The 17,670-nt window shown below is 41.3% G+C and overlaps 1 protein-coding gene across 5 annotated transcripts in view; it reads left to right on the top strand.

Moving 5' to 3' along the window:
• LOC110977143 (gamma-adducin-like) overlaps positions 1–17,670 on the top strand; it is a 57,239-nt gene that overhangs the window by 12,974 nt on the left and 26,595 nt on the right. Inside the window, exon 1 of one of the 5 annotated variants that reach the window (XM_087145014.1) lies at positions 10,993–11,016. The exons of the other annotated variants lie outside the window; for them this stretch is intronic. Coding sequence (XP_087001140.1) covers positions 11,008–11,016 — 9 coding nt within the window. The 5' untranslated portion in view covers positions 10,993–11,007. Of the gene's footprint in view, positions 1–10,992; positions 11,017–17,670 lie in introns of those variants that run through there. 5 annotated transcript variants of the gene reach the window in all.

Raw genomic sequence — 17,670 nt, 5'->3', positions numbered from 1 at the left:
CACCTCCATCTTTGGTCTAGTGGCATGCCCCCATCTTGTTATTAATTGGTGTTAGCTCCAATGCTTTACCAGTAGCAATTTTTTAGAGGGGGACTTTGGTGTCTGTTGGATACCAGTTCAGTCATCTTGGGCACCCTGTTTTCTTATGTGCGTAAGAAAGCACTTCAGCTACTTTGCAAGTGGAAACACCTAATTCTCCAACGTTTGCTGGCACCTTGCATTGGAGAATACCAACTTCTTCAGTATTTGATTGCACTAGGTCCTTTGTGTAGACTCAGATACCTCTGGCAGTGGCTTTGGAAGGAATTTGGGGTTGGTTAAGTTCTACATTTTAGCATGAGTTCTGTAGTGGGTTGTTCTCTTCACTGATACACAGGAGGTCTTGGGTTCACATCCAACCTAAGAACACTTATGATTTTTCTCTTTTTTTGCACTCTCTTAGACAGCTCTAAATATGTACATGATGCTCGAAACATTCCATTGGTGGAAGGCAATCAAACATTTGGTAAAATGTCGGCACATGTTGAAACAGCACACCCTTTTCACCTGAGACACTTGAGCATGGAAAAATGTGATTTAAAGTACTGGTATTTTTGTTGTAAGTTTAAGCTTTGTCCTGACTGCGGTTGGTCTTGGCCGTAACAAGTGAATAAAAGTGTGTAAAATGTCTCCCTGTGTTACTTGGATCCCGGTCATTTGAAAGGGATTCTTTGCCATGACAATTTTACCGAGATACACAATACAGAAATCAATGCTGTGGTATTGACAGGATGTGACCTTGTTTTTCCAGCTGTCCAAAAATTGAAACACAACCTAATTTCCAGGAAAGGAACCTTGAACTGAACCCTGAAGCCTGGCCCAAGAACCTCTTTGAGGTGACATCAAGGATTTGTCAGGCTTTGTAAGAAAAGAAATTGAATGACAAAGACATAGGGTACATATACATACTCGCTGTAGGTGTCCAATTGCCAATGCTGTGCCTACATGTAGTTATTTTCAGTACTGAAACCAAAGTCTATTGTGTAGTGAGCCTACCAATGCCAATCTGCTTGAGAAAGACTCTTCCCCCACATGAAGGAGTGGCTTTACCTGCAACAGGTCCCGGATGCTAGATATTTTTTTGTAAACAACAATCGGGATACACCCTGTACTTTCCTTCAGAAAAAAATGGTTTTTATTGCCAGTTCTAGGAGGAGACTCGTCTTTGTGCCCTTTGCAGTCATGGCACTGCTTCCCTTTTTGAAATTTTGGACTTTACCTCCCGTTTGGGAAAAAAAGTGATCACATTAATTGAACCACAAAGAAAAGAAAAAATCTGCAATTGCAGTGGTAACTGATTGAAAAAAATATTTGTCAAGGAAAAAATTGCATTTTTGAAAAAAAAAGACTGCTCTTCTACTGGGATTAGAACCAGTAGCCTCACAAACATGCACAGGCGTAATTTATTTTAAACTGGACCACAAGTTTGATTGCTCGGATGGAGGAATTATAACTCTGTACCTACATGTACATTATTTATTTATGTATCCTCTAGCCTTTATTCCAGCCTTGTTATCCATCCAAAGGTGTCTGGTAAAATGTGACACGCTCTGCAAAAAAAAGGGTATTACATGTACGCCTTGCAATGCCAAAACACGTAATGGCTTGTTCTATTTGGAGAGGGCAAACTTTCTTCAAAAATGTGATTTTGTGTTTTTCCTTTAATATTTATACATGTATTTTTCAGAATTTGTGACTACAAACATGGAGACTGATGAATAAAGATGAAAAATTGATCATTCAGTAAGAAACCCTATATAGCATTGTGTCTCCAAGTGCTACACTTTCTGAGCTTTTTCTCGAAAAGTGCTTTTAATTTTATTCAATCCGAAAATGTTGATATGCAAATGTCTTTCTCCAGCATGCAGCACACTACAGGGGTCATTCATACATCAGATTGTAGCTTTTGATACATCCAACCATATCAAAAACTCATAACCTGAATCTGGCAACTTATTACCCATTTTTCTAGAGCTGGTCACAAATACGTTCTCATCCTGAATGTCCCACAGTCCACCTTGCCTGACCCTGTCATGGCCAGCCCCTCTGGAATGTCAGGGCTATTCAGGGAACTTCTTTTTTTCCTCCCTGCTAATCCTCCTCCCACTCCTTGATCCGCCCCCAGGCAAGGTCAGGGCTGGATACCCAGTACCTGGGCCCTATTGTTAATAGTCAGGTGTCCTTTTTTTTTTTCCTTTCTCAAGAGGCACTGAAGAACTACACATTCTTGATCTGTGTCTGGATGAAAAGATCCTTTCATGTGGAAAAAAATAGGACAAAGTGTTGCTTTCAAGCCCATGTGAAGGCTGTGAGCTGAACAGGATAACTGGTATTTCATGTACTTCATGTACACGTACTGTATGTACATGTAAGTCATACTTCCATAAAAAGGGAACTCATTATAAATGTCAATTTTTGCCTCTTGTGTGGCAAAGATCCAACAATTACACATGTACTGCACTATAGATTTTTAGATGACAAAGTTGCAATGGACATACATGTACCTGGACATATACTGTCCCCCCCCCGGGGGGGGATTTTTTTATGTTACCCATCCTACATTTTATATTAACTTGAGTAACTTTAATGTAGTTAGATTTAGGAACTGAGTTCTTAAGGGGAAAATGCAGGCATGGTCTTTTCCTGTTTGATTTTTGTTGTTTTAAAACAGGATTTTTAATTACTGGAATATCTCAACCTCATCTTGTAATGCCAGGAATGTTGATGTCAGCTTGGCCCCAGATAACATTTTAGAAATTATCCACACCCTAGGTATTGGTTTATATTCTTTGATGTAGCTTGACCGGCTCCCCCCCCCCACCATGCCTCAGTTGTTTCAAGCCGAGATGGTCTCTGACCTTTTTTTTTTCACACGCTACTGGATTAATTAGGGGGCCCCATGCGGTCTGTAGAATTGAGCCAAGGGGGGAGGTTGGGAAAGCTGCCTGGATATTCTCTCTGCTGTAATGAGCGGAAAGATACTCTGCAGGATAGGTGTGTAGCAAATTGCTATTAGCATTTGCTCTTGGGCAAGACAATTTGCTTGAAGGTATTTTTGCGGATGATGTGTACATAGCCATGCCGATGCTCTCTGTACATTACAAAATAATCTGAAAACAAAGGTACGGTGTACTCGGGATAATGCCTCACTGGGTTAGATTTAGTGGGTCCTTTAGTACTATTAATTACAGGCTTAACCTTCTGGTTGATTGTTCATACACATGCCCATATAAGGCTAGTTGTGCCTCTGATTACCCTCCTCAACCTAGCAAATCGCACCAACTCTAAATCTTTTATTGGAAAATAAAAAATACTTTTGCCGACCCTTGTTCTTATTTTTATACACAAAGCTTTATGGTTTTAGATTTTTACCATTTTTTGGGGCTTAAAAATGCATGTTTTCTCATGAGTTAATTTCTCTTGTGTACGTAACTGAAAATTTTTCAAGAACCATCACTTTTAATTTAAAAAAAAATTCCAAGGCTTAAATTTTTGGCCCAAAAATTTAGAAGAAAAAAAAGATACTACCTAACTTTTTTTTTTTAGTGTAATAGGAAGCACAACTACTGGTATTATTTTGTTTGACCTGATGTACAGTGTACAAGTGTGTTGAGCATGAAGGCAAGATGCCATCAATTATACATGTACCAGTATATGTAGGCCTTGTGCCACGTCTGTAGGAAATCCAGTGAGTAACCTGTATTCCCTATGCTAATTTTGGATCATGGGTCTATTGCACAAATGGTGCCGAGGAAATCCCCATGAGAAGACTCTTGAAAGTATTGGTGCCTGTAAGTGCGAGGACGTCGTGGTTAATGCGTTCATTATTTAGTAACGTGCGAGATTTAGGTGAGAGACTGCCCCCCTGTTTTGTCTTGTTCTCTTTTTTTTTTCTTTTTTTTGTGAGGCACAGGTAGGGATGCATTGATGAGGGGCAGAAACCTTCAAACATTGCATCCCGGACCAACATATTAGTACATATGTACGGGTACCTAGGGTCTGCTTGCACTTGCTGGCTGGCTCACCTGTCACATCAGTGCAGAGGCCCCCTTGCTGTGTTCTCCTGTTGAGCAGTTGCACAGCAGCTGTGAACTGATATAGGGGCTGCTAGCCTCCTTTCTCCCTGATCTCAAGTAAAAAGACGGGGGAAAAGCTCATTGTGACCTTGCACTTTTGTTGGCCAATCCATCTCCTGGTCTTCCCTAGCTGGGGATATCATCGATGACTAAGGTGTCTACCTAAGGAGAATTTTGTGGTACGGTCTGCGGGTGGTTCTCTCTAGACTGCAGACTAGTGACATTGAATTTGATTAGCAATTTAAAGTCTGCTGGGGGGGCAGGCTGTCTTAAGAGAATTATTGAAAGTAGTCTCATTTAAAGTTCCATTAGTGCTTAGAAAATGTAAATATTCATTCAAAGTAAAAATCAAACAAAAAATTCACAGTGTAGTAAAAGCTATGCGGTGATTGTCGCAGACACCCTTGTGAACTGTTAAAATGACGGTTCTTTTATTTCCGAAAGAAATCCAATCATTTAATTGAAAAAACCTGGATAAAAGCATGCGTGTATTTTTTTTCTGTTTTGACTTTGTTAAGAACATAAACAAGAACCTTTTAATTGTAAAATCAGAGTTTTAAACTGTAAAAAAAACCACATGTTTTAAAGGGGGATTTTCCCCCACATTTGACATATTTAGCAGGAGATTTATTTAGGTTTATTCTGTAAGTCTCCCAAAAGATCTTGTGAAGTAATAAAGGTGACAGGCATCTTTGGGCCATCATTATAAATAAACACAGCATGGGAGGAATGGTACCAGTAGGATATCTAATTTATGAGTCTGTCCCAGGACTTCAGTTATGCCAATAAGGAATACCCATATTCATATGTTTACATTGTAAGTCGGTTAGCCTTGAGTTTACCAGGTACATTGTACAAGCATTACTAGTGTCATCATTTCACTACTGCTGCAGGATTTATACTCATTTTTGAACCCCCCCGTGCTTCCAGGCAAGGACTGGTGTGGATCACTCTGACTGATAATGTACATGTACGTGATAATGTAAAAAATGTCTGCTTACAACCGGTACCTATGGACAGAAGTACATGTACATAATGTAGTGTAGTAGGCCTCAGGTTTGATTTCAAACTGAGCACCAATATCTGTACGTGTAACTGGAATTTGTTTTTAAAAAAAAACGGAAAAAATGGGGTAGCATAATTTCACTTCTGTTGAGAATGACCCCATTTCCTTTGGGCGGCAGTTATGCCAGACCATTTCAATTTATATTTATGGGAAACTGGTTTGTCTTACATGTACATGTAAGTTCACTTTACCAAGGTTTAGTACATGTTATGTACATGTACATATACAATATAAGTCCCTCCCCCTAAAAAAATGCAAAAATTCTAAAGGCTGTTACTTGATGGTTGGCATCAGGAGATAAAAAATTCAACTACAGTAGACATACATGTTTTTTCCCCTTTTATTTCCAATTTCACATTTTCAAAAAATCCTTGCCCCCCCCCAAAAAAATCACTTAAGGGTTGCTTCATCAAAACAAGGGCAATCCAGTAAACAGGAAGTATTATTGTTCTTGTGTGTGTGGTTTTTTGTTTTGTTTTGTTTTTTGTTCCCAGTGGATACTTGTTTCGAAAAGGATATAAAAAAAATTTTTTTTAAGCGGTATGTTTGGTTTGGCCAAAATTTCTACTCACTCCAGCGATGTCTACCATACATGCACACGTGGGTCCTTGCTCAATGATTGCTAGAAGTACCAGTAGGCACATGCATAAAACTAAAACAAATTTCTCAACAATAAGTTTTTTATGTACATGCACTTTATGAATAAAATACATCGCTGGGCACAATTGCAAGACAAACATGTCTATATGTAGATGCGGTGCAGACGCGACCTGCACCTTTAAGCATCCCTCCTCCACAGTGATTGTCCATATACTGCAGACATTGTGTATTTGGTGCCAACACACCAGTCAGGACAAATAGCAGTATTAATTTTCATCATACCTGGATCCTATGGAAACCAGTCCCGGGGATAGAAATATTATATCCACAGCATGTACCATGTAGGTCATCCCCGCTAGATGAATGGTATGACCCCGGCATGCAGCTACTGGCAGTGGGTATCCAGGGCAAAGCTCTGGTCTTTCCATTTGTGGGGGGGGGAATTATTTCCTGTATTATTCAAACCGACTGGATGAATCACAAAAATTATGCAAAGCTGTTGAAATCATTCCGACGTGGTTTCCAATTGCCTTATTTCGTGTCACTGTGAACAATCACCAATTTGCAGTTGGAATAACCACATAGGGAGAGTACATGTACATTTGTTTGTCAGAAAATGTAATTTGTGCATATATGTGCATAACACATGCATACAAATTAAATTCTGGAATTTGATACACCTGTCCTATTTCACATACAGGTATCATACACCTATTGGTACATTAGAAGACAGTTCTAGTTGAAAGCCTAAATATAACAAATAAGTACAGAGTTAAGAAATTCACACAGCTACCTGTTACTTTATTGTGGTAATTTCCGTACGGTTATGAGCCAAGAATATTTGTGAAAAGCTCTCTGCATCACAGGTATCGTAATTACTAAGCCGTCCACAAACACCCTTGCTGATGAAACAGAGAGAATCTCATTAATTCTGAGGAAGGTCTGGATTCTCAACTTCATGGATGGATTGCTTGTGCCGCATGAGCTGGGTGCACTGACTCATTAATGGTTGAACGGGCCGAGGCTGTTCACTTCAATGCCGGAGTCGATGAATGAATCATCAAGTACATGCATATGGGAGGGGGGTGAGATTAAAAAAAAGCTGGATTATTTCATGAGGTGCTTTGGCATGCTGTTCTCCGATGACTAGCATAATGAGATTTGGAGAATCTTTGCCTCAAGTTCTAGTGTACATCGTGTGCATGTGTAGACTAGACTGTATTTCGGCCGCAAGCAAGCAGCAATTTTTTTTTTCATCTCAAGTGATTCTTATGGATTCCGGTACACGTTGAAGAAGGTGACTTTTGCAGGGAGTAAATCATGCTGAGACAAATAGTGATCTAGAATGGCCCTTAATTGCACCTGTTTGACGATATTGTAAAAAGACAGTGTAGGTTTAATATGAAAGAAAATCCTCCTCCGGTATCTCATTTGAAAAAATAAATAAGTAAAACTCAACGCTTGGAGCTGACTGCATGAAGATGGATGGCAATCGGAGGTGTGTTCACCTGGCACCATGTAAATGTAACAAAGATGCATGTCTGATTTTCTTTCCGCCAGTAGGCTGAGGTAAAGACAGGTAGTACTGGGTACACTTTGGTGTACCTGAGCATGAAGCATGAATCGCCCCCTGGAATCCCTCCTTGATCCTCCCAGCAGTATTTCCCTCGCCTCATTAGCCTAACCAGCCCCGTTTGAGCTTTTTTTTGCCAACTGCCATGCCACGCAGCTCCCAGCGATGGGACCTAGGGATCGCCAAATTCTTCTCGGGGCTGTGGCACAGAAACCAGGAGGAGTTTGGAATGGGTCACGGGTCACTGGGGTCATGTTATTGGGGTTCTGAGTGTTCTCAGCTGGATCTTGAGGCACTATATGTTTTGTTTTGTTTTGTTTTTTGGCAATTTTCAAAACTTCGGGGTAACAAATTTTCGACCTTGTTTCCTTGTATGCCAGCAGTGTTGTTCATAATGTACCCCTAGGTACCATACCTGCAGACATGTACTAAGAATATGTATCAAAACCGAGGCAGATGAACTGAGATTTGGTTGATGAATTTCATCTCTTTTCCAGTGTCCGATTACTCTATTTACAAAAAAAAGAGGGCTCAATTCAGTGGGTGTTGGCCTGGGGAAAAGCAGGAATTCTCTAGTGCGTGGGTTCAACTAGTCCCCGGAGATTTGCTGTTGGATGTGGAAGGCAAGAGTCAAAAAGGCCAACTTATTTTTGGAGAGCGGTTTGTGGAGATTGTTTGTCAAGATACAGCGTATCAATAAACCTTGAAGTACCGGTACCGGTAAGAGTGCACATGCCACTAGTTTCTTTTCATTATGGGTGGCTGACGCTGCAGTGTTCAGTCTACAGGACCTGGGAGGGGGGGCAAGGCCTTTCAAGCATTGGTCCCAGCTAGTGGTTGTAAATAATTCAGGCGGTTCCTTTCTCCTTTATTTATTTTTTTACCTTAATCCCCTGAGTGATGCTTGCTATTAGAACGGTTAGTCATTCCTCTGATATCGACCTAGCTTCACACGCATGGATGGGTCACAGATCTCTGGCTAGATTTGCCATCTCAGAATGCGATGGATTCAGAGTAGTGCTAAAAAACGGCAGGGTTCTTGGTAAATAGGCTGATTGAGGTCCACACTTTGGATGTACATGTATGTCTTGAATTGATATTTTAGCTTGATAGTATGTCTCCAGATTTTCACAGCGTGTGACTGTGCGCTTATACATGGGGCCTTGTGAGATACCGGAACAATGGGAAATACCCCACAAGGCCAGTTTTTACCTTGTGGTACCCCTCAAGAATTTCACAAAACTGATATTTGGAAAAAACTCAAAAAGGGGAAATTTTGATGGGTAAAAATCTGTCGCAAATTGAAGTGTTTTATATGAGGGACATACGATCAAAATTTCAACCCAGGAAAGTGAATTTGGTTGAAACCAGAGTGATTTGAAATTTTTTGCGTGTTGTGTGGGAGTTTTGTACACGAGAACAAAGGAAATACCCCACAAGTATAGCTGTGTAAGGATAGGTGGCCTCACGGATGACTCTCCCAGTTTTGTGCAGTAATCACAAAAACCAGGCAAGCTGTTCTAGGTTTGTACATAAAAGAGACAGAAGGGATGAAGTCTGATAAGAATAGCTTGTATGGATAAACCCTAGATTCTTCTTTCTTTTTTTCTGTCTGGAGCTCAAGGTTAGGAGGCCTTGTGCAGTTCACAGTTTTGATAGAGTGGAGGTTTACATGCAGCGCTCATCAGAGCCTGGAGTGGGTTGAACCAAGTAGGGCCCTGGCAGAGGTCCCCTACAATGGCAGGGGAGACAACAAAAGGAAAGCCAACAATAGAGAGCACCCGACTGTGGAAAATTGATTGATCGTGCCAGGAAGTTTTTCTTTCTTTTTCACACAGGCATTGGTGGAGCACGGACAATGCACCATACAAATTGTCTGCCCACATTGGAACTGGGGAGGCTCGTTTAGGAAATCAAGCATACACATGCTTTAAACGCTTATGATGAATAAGATGGTACATGTACAAATACGTGTATGATGCTGTGTTTTGGTAGCCTGGCCTCTTTTTTTGCCAGATGATAATCTCATACTAAAAAAATTGTAGTACAAGGCCCCCTTCCACCAGCTTACAATTCCATGTGTGTGTAACATGTACGTCACTGCCGCCTTTGCTTGCTGGCAAATTTAACATGTTGCATCCCATTAAGATCTGGGTCACGTCTGGGTCTTTGGATAAAAAGCAAGAACGATGAAAAAGGAGACTTGCAATGTTGCATGGTGATTGGATTCCAACAGTGGCATAGCTAGGATTTTACTAGTGGGGGAGGGGGCCCAAAGGGGCACCAGCATCTTGGGGCACCAGCTTTCGGTGGTGTGTTTTTGGGGGCAAGTTTTTGTTAGCCTTGCTCAATATCCATTCCTCCGTTTTTTGGGTTTTTTTTCAGTGGGGGCCCCTGGGGGAGGACACTGGGAATTTTTTTGGGGGGCACATCCCCCTCCCCCTGACTACTCCACCAGATTCCAAGTCAGTTTTTTCTAACTGCGAATGCAGTAGGCAGTTTGTATGCCTGTTTAATGTTTTAATGTTATCAGAGCTCACAGTATCTGCCTCATAAAATGGTTTTTGATGTAGTTAAAATATGTAAGTACCGGTACAGTGCACATGTATGCTGCAAAAAAGTTCATTGTTCCCACTTACTGAGAGCTACTGGTATCCCATACTGGTAATTCTTGGGAGCTTTTACATGTGCAAATGCACAGCATGATCCCAGATCACGATGTGCACATATATGTGTACACATACGTGGATCTTTTGAGGTGTGTTCTTTTTTTCTGTCATAAATGATGTCGCACATTGTAAAATCATTAAGCGTCTTGTGATTCTGAGCAGTCTGAAGCAGTCCAATTGGGGGCCAGGCCTATACATGTAGCTACATGCCGGTATTCCACAAACGTGTAAACTTGTCTTGCTCAAATGAAGGGAGCAACTCATCACATTAGGCCCGCAGGCTTCGACTTGGTATAGTCATGCTGCGGACTTGAGCCACGACATCAGTGTGACTCAGTGTGAAAACAGGATGAAATATTGTGCTGGAATATTATCCATTGAATGTTCTGAAAGCAGTACTGACCTGCGTGCAAGGATGGGCACTGTTCATAATTTCCTGACTGTCTGTTGATAATAAACATTCTCAGTTGTCACATCACTATGGTACCCAGTACTCCTACATGGACACCAGTAGACACAACTGTCTGGCTCATAAAAATCAATACACAACAAAGGCAGGTTGATTCTTTCTATTGTGAAAAAAAAATCCACATGATCTACTAAAGTATGTGGATGTACATGTACAATGTACCTGGTAGTGTACTGGTACATGTACATCTATAGTGTATATTTCAGGAGTTGGAACAATTTCAGACCTGCACCTGGGCATTGTCATTTGGCCATTAGAGCAATCAGTTTGTCGTGTACCATATACCGGTAAATAAATTAAATTTACTTTTGCTAAGCAGGAAAGCAGGTTGTGCGATGGTTCATTTCACACACGTAAACAAGTATACATGTCCCAGTTTCTTTCAGTTGTGTGTTAATTAGGCCTACATGTACATGCACCCTCCCCCGGTATTTGAAGACAGCCCCCTAATTTGCAGTAAACTTAACTTTTGTTTTTTCTCTTTTCTTTCAATTTGCCAACATGTTAATTAGGACATGTTTCAGGTTTGTTTTTTTCGTTTATTGATTAGTTTCTTCTTTTTCCCTTTTTTTTCTTTTTTTTTTCCCCTATTTGGCATGCAGTTTTTGTGCATGGGGCGATTATTAAATTCATTCGGGGATTCATCGCAATATTTCTTTTGTTTTACCCGTTAAGATTGTGGTAGCACCATCATCGGTTAATTCTGGTCTCATCGTCTCACATTTTCAACAAGGCTTATTTGGAAGCACGGCTGTACTTTTTTTAAAAATTGCAATGCATTGTATGAATGTTCATGCAGTATGTTCGATTTTGATGGCGTTTTGGTTGTTGATTAGGCAGCGCATGTTCTCATCAGGCCCCTTGAATTCCTTGTTTAAATGTAGACTTGTATAAGTCTATCCTGCATTCCTGTCCACATTCATCTGGAACCTGCCTGCAGCTTGCCTGTTCAGTGTTGTGTAAGTACACCTATGTGCAGCCGGATTTCTGGTCAAGTCTACCGTAGATGTAATGTACATATAAATACATGTATGACATATTGTTGTACCTTGTTACACTGTATTTTTCTTGTGTAGAATTTAACCTCAAATAGTGATTACATGTACATGATGTACCTACCTGTGATTTTTTTTACCGAGGGCGTTTTCCAAATCTTGGCTTCATACCTTGGCTTTGGCTTCTGACATGTATAGGACCTGATGCGGAAAACTCTGGCAAAATGTATCCCGTATGGAGGTCCATGATCTGCTTAAAGTACGTCAGGTCAATTCAATCCTGCATGTTTTGTTTGGTTGGTTGATTCAAACTATCGGTGTGTTGATTTCTTATTACAATTTCCCCCCTCAATAAATGGAAACCACTTTGTGAAAAAAAAGATTTCCTGTAAGAGGGCTTGAGAGAACAGCCTCAAAGTGGTTAAAAAAAAAAATCTTAAGCATTATACGCCTGAAATGTTGCCTCCAAACTGTGGGGTGAACACACAGTTTGGTCACATGTAGCTGACACCTGTGCAAATGGATAGAATGCATTATAAATGGCATGCGTTTAGCAAAAAATTTCATTTTGAGTCTCCAAACTGACTACATTACCGTCATGGGAACCTTGCTGGAAAATTATACCGGGTATGATGGGTAGGGGGGGAGCTGTCCGATTAATTGAAACATTGATCAAAATAAAAACGACGAATCAACCAAAAAATAAATGCAACGTGCAGACCCGCAGTTTTCAGGCAGAGCCACGGCCATGGACATAACCAAGGTTTGGAAAATGGCAAAGGTACCGGTATGCTTGATTGTAAAGGTTTTTGTACGCCGTTCCACATGTTACTCGAAAATGGATTTTGACCAGCAGAGGGCATACATGTATGTCCAGAATCTTTTAAAATCTGCCCCATTGGCCCAACAGGTTTTTGGTACATTTTATGAGTTGGTAATGACTGGGCCGTCAATCATGTAAGAATAATCAAAAAGAGATCGTGGTACCGGTAGATCTGAGGAGAAGGATCCTAGCTGGGAGGCCAGAGGTCATTTTTTGGTAAATGGTTTCTTGAAATGAGAAATTGCTACCGGTAGTTTTCTTGGGAAGAAGTTGGATCTGAATTTTATAGATCTTTACCTACCAGTATGCTTGTTTATTCTGCAAATAATGCTGGTACTGGTCCCCTAAAGTTACCACAGCTATTAAGAGTGAGCCAAATTTGCCAGTCCAGGCCCCTGGATTTGTGGTCCCATAGTTTTAAGTCTTGTTTCTCACAACACATGTATTCCCCATGCCTAGTTTTTTTTCCTCAGCCTTATCATAGATCTTCCCACCCCAATTTGTCCTCTGGCAGTCTGTGGGCCTGGGGAAAAAGCCCCAGTGAGGGACTCAAAATAAATGACCCCAGCTGACCACTCGCTCACACATGCCAGAGAGCTGACCCATGTCTGGCAAGGCAAGCATAAATTGCAGAGAGAGAAGGAAGGGGCCAGGAAAGGAAGAATGTTCCAGTGCTGGTGGAGGTCAGAGAGGCGAGAACAAGGGGTTAGGGCAGTACCAGGATTGAGATATCAGGGAGAGAGTGCATGGGAGCGTGTGCACATTGTGCATGTACCAATATGCATCAAATCTTTCCACTGTCTCTGAGGTGTGTATAAATTGCCACATTGCATAATCCATTTTTATCAAAGGTAACCTGTAACCTGATTCAGTTGCAGAGCTGCATTAAGGAGAACCAGTGTTGTTAATCCTTTCATTTTTTGTTTATGTTTTACTGAATGATATGATGGGCTGCTAATAAGGTGAACAGAGTTTCATGGTTTGCCAACCCTGAGACCAGGCCAGCCATAGAAAATTGACACTACTGGTTAGCAGGTAATGATGGAGATAATTGAAAATGCAGGGCACATACCGGGTACAATTGTACATGTACATGCACATCACTTTGACACATGCTAGAGCAGGGATCTAGAAAACTACATGTAGTTTGGCGTGAGAGATTCATTCAAGGATGGAACAGATTACCGGCAGGCTTGCAGTTTACAATGCATGCATAACATACATTACAAGGAAAAAGAAGCATGTTCATGTACATACATGTACATGTGTACGTGTACACAGAAATAGTTCTGTTTGAAACCAAAATTGATTTAGAACACTATTAACTGCTATTTCTAACAATACGATCCCTAGTTTATTAGTGCGTCAGTGCACTACATTATTGATATGGCCCCCCGGTGTTTATATCGAAAAGAAAAATACCCCAAAGTGCATTCACATTTTGGCCACGACTTGTCAGTTCACATATGCTGTGTCTAATGGCCTGAGGTTCTCAAGCCACACCCATGCAGTCAGCCAAGCCGTGCATTATGCACACGCATACATGTACATTGAGCACACACCGAGCATACTGTGAGCGTCATGCTGTCGGGTTTTCATGGACACAGCATTAACAGCACCCCTCCAAGCCGCAGACATTGAAATAAAGACACCGGCTGCACTTGGCGTCACAGTTTTGCAGTATACATGTACATTGGGTAGATGCAGCAGCAGTCATGACACCGTCAGCTGATCTGGGAACTCGTTCACTATTTCAGGGATGGGTTTTTTTTTCCCCCGACTCTCCTCTCGCCCATCCCCACCTCGCGAACTGGTCACCGCATGCATAATTGTCCCATAATTGTCTGGCTGGCCTGTAAACTCGCGCGAGGTTTGGTTTTTCTAATTTCTTGTACAGTACATGTACGTAGTCCCCCATTGGAAACCTCTCTCCTTTTGCCCGGTCATTTTGATCTGTCTGGAGGAGGAGAATTCAGATGGGGGAGGAACCGAGGAAAAAACACACCAAGGGCCTCGCGGCAGGTTGCATGATAATGAGGGGAGCAGTTATTTGCTTGATGCAAAGAATGGTGCAAATTACTTGCAGTGCGGGGCGGGTGTATACATGTATGTGTGTACATGTATGTTTCATCATCTGACAGGCTCCGTCTCATATCACAGTTGCCTGGATATGGCCTGCTCTGTCAGCGCCAGCCTCATGACGATTGGCCCCAATGACTGATGGCCGTGCCGTGAATATTAACGAGAGTCTGAATAATATTGCTTACTGTGCCCAACCGATGCGTGTGCGAGACTCATGTGTACGTGATTCACGTGCATGACTGTCCATGGCAAGATTAGACTTGTACTAGGGCTTTGCCATTCATTGTGAAAGGGTTCTGGAATAGTTGGTCACACCATATCATTGGCTCAGCATGAATTCATTTTTTTTTGTCAGTCCAGACAAATGTGATTCATATTTAGTATGAAGAATACCATGCATAAAATTGGAAGCAGTCGAGGGCCTTCTGTTTCTAACATATGGCGGTAGATGTCTGGACCTTGGGTTTATTTAGCAGTTTTAAAAATTGGTGAATGGAGCATTCATCTGGAGTCTTGTCATTGTTACAGCCATGGTGAAATGCAGCATGAATGGACAGCCTGTGCTTTTTCTTGTACATGATCATATGCTGGTACATGTACCCTACATGTACTGTACAGGGGTACATGTTCCTGTAACCTTCCTTGTCATGGCAGTGCATTGTGTTATTGAAAAAGAAAAATTGAAAATGGATAGAATTCTCATCTTTTGGAGTTGTGATTTCTCTGTGATTTGTTGGTCTTGCTGTTCTTAATCTTTTTGTCTTGTCCTTCACCTGTGTAATTTTTAATACTTTACACTCGGAACTGTCTGAGAACATGAGAGAATAAAAAAAAACTTTGTTGACTTGCTGCTACCACGTGCAGTGATTGATGCAGCGTGACATACATGTAGATGTGCTCATAAAAAGTCTGAATTTCATTTGTTTTTCAATTGATTGGCACACTTTATTGTCAATCCACATGCACGACTGTGCATATTTAAGGCCAGCGCGTTCACTGCAGTTCAGTGGACCATCTGGCTTGGGTTCATTTTACACATTGCGTGAGACATTTTTGCCCCTTACCTTACCGACTTCCTACTGTATCTGAGATTTCACACCCCTTACCCCTCCCTCTCTCTGGATCCAGCACCAGGCTGTGTTAGATTCCACAGTCTTCTGGACAGCTAATCTACCAGGAAAAAAAAAACAGACGGAATCTCACTCCTCGGTTAAATTGGATTTGGGGAGAAACAACAGATTTGTGGCGTGTTCGTTGACACATTGCATGAGCCCTTCTCCCTAGCCTTTAAAGGAAAAAAGCCTGAATTCTTGATGGAAATGTGTCAGGCAGCATCCCTGGGACATGAAGTTTGCCAATGAGAAATAATATCGGGGCCAATTTACTGAGGGATTATGTTACGATTCCAAGAGAGATGAGTTTCAGGAGAAGGGTTGAATTTCACTGTTGAATATAAATTTGTAATTTACATGCACTTACGGTACCATACATGTACATGTATGTCTGATGATATACCGGTACCCCAAACGTTACAATGCACAGCCATGAATGCTAGTAGGTACAGTAATTTATCAATGTAGAAATGTGTCTTCCTCCTATGATAGCGTATTAATGTGGACAAAGTCAGAGATAGGGGCTTATTGATTTGTTTATTACGACATATTTATTAAATTACTTCAGGTTTAAGTTCAGTCTGTTACATTGTACCCGGTAAACTATAACCATTTTTTAAAAACTGTAATATGATTTATACATCATTAAAGATGTACGCTCATACTTTTTCCACTGTTGTGGGGACTGCGGACTGTGGCCACCAAAAATGTTGGTCCTGATATCCCTAGCAAAAAAACCAGCTCCCTTAATGCGGTTAAGGCCAACCAATGTAATTCTTACGCTGTGCATGACAAGCAAATATTCAGGAGCCCTTTCAAATACAGTCATGTTTTCCAAAGTATTCAAAATAAATCCTATGGTAAGTATTTTCACAATTTGAATAACAACAGAAAGTCCCACAGAATTAATGAACGAGTGCTAGAAAGAAATCCAACCCAGATTTTGTAGCAGTTCTCTTAATTATATTTTTAGAAATGAGTCAACACAATTTGGAAGAAAAAAGTGTTGCCCAAATAGGCCATGAACAGCATCTATATCTGCTGTAGTTTGTTCACCTTATCACGGCATAATCCCTCAAGCCCATGTATTTTCATCATGTCGTGGGTTGTAAATCTTGAAAGGTAGCTTACCTACATGTACATGTATGGTACTGGTACACTACCGTAGTTGGGGGGAGGGAGGGATAATTTCACAGATCACTTGGCATGTTTGTGTTTGTGCATGAATTTTAGGGGAGGAGAAATAAATCACTTCTGCTTGTCGAAAAACTTTGCATTTGTTACTGAAAATTTTAACTGAACTCTTGTTCCGAATGTTGAGACAAGTACATCGTGACATCATTACTGAGGACATGATTGGATGACTGTGGACACCACGATTAGGGTTAAGGTTATGTGCACTTGCATGTACCGTATGGGTGCTTTACCACACATTTGCACTTGCGCTCGCGGTCATGCTGACCCTTTTCGGAAAATGTTGAATAGTCGTAAACAAGCTCACACGAAGATAGTGCAAGCAAGGGCATTTTCAGAATCTCTTTTTGACTTATGGAATGTGTACCATAGTTGGTTTATAAACATGTGTTTCCACCAAGCAACTTTACAGTACCCGGTACATGCAATAGATGATGTACATGTACTGTACATGCACAGCACTGGTACATGTACATGTTACAGTGTAGAACTCGTACGGGTGAAACTTATTGCATCGATCTTCCCTGGTAAGTCTTAATGTTATTCCGCACAAATCTGCCATCTATCCCTTGACCATGATCACTCTATTTGGGCACAATGGAAACAACATGATTATGCATGAATCGTGGGTAAACCATGCATGATTAAAAATCAATGGCCGACCTCCTGGTCACGCAAGGCAGGCCAGCCGCCTCGGTCGTGACTTGCCATGTCCGTTGACTCACGCGATGACACCGTGTTCTTTTCTATGCTGGTTGAAGCGGAAAATACGATTGGCTGATGGTTTTTAGCTCTCTCCCCTCCCCTCCCCAGATCTCTGCTTTGTGGTGTATGCAGATGATATGCAAATGAGGTACACGTATGACTGCATCACTGCCTCAGTGTCTGTCACAGTCCATTGGTGTTTCTTTGATGGGGCTGAGGAGTAGGGCAAAGAAGTTGATGAAACCAACTTCACAGCTTAATGCAGTA

Source organism: Acanthaster planci, linkage group LG13, assembly GCF_054643075.1.
Source record: "Acanthaster planci isolate LZ-2023a linkage group LG13, COTS_SCS, whole genome shotgun sequence".
NCBI classification, from domain to species: Eukaryota; Metazoa; Echinodermata; class Asteroidea; order Valvatida; family Acanthasteridae; genus Acanthaster; species Acanthaster planci.
This window is presented reverse-complemented; position numbering and strand designations above follow the sequence as displayed.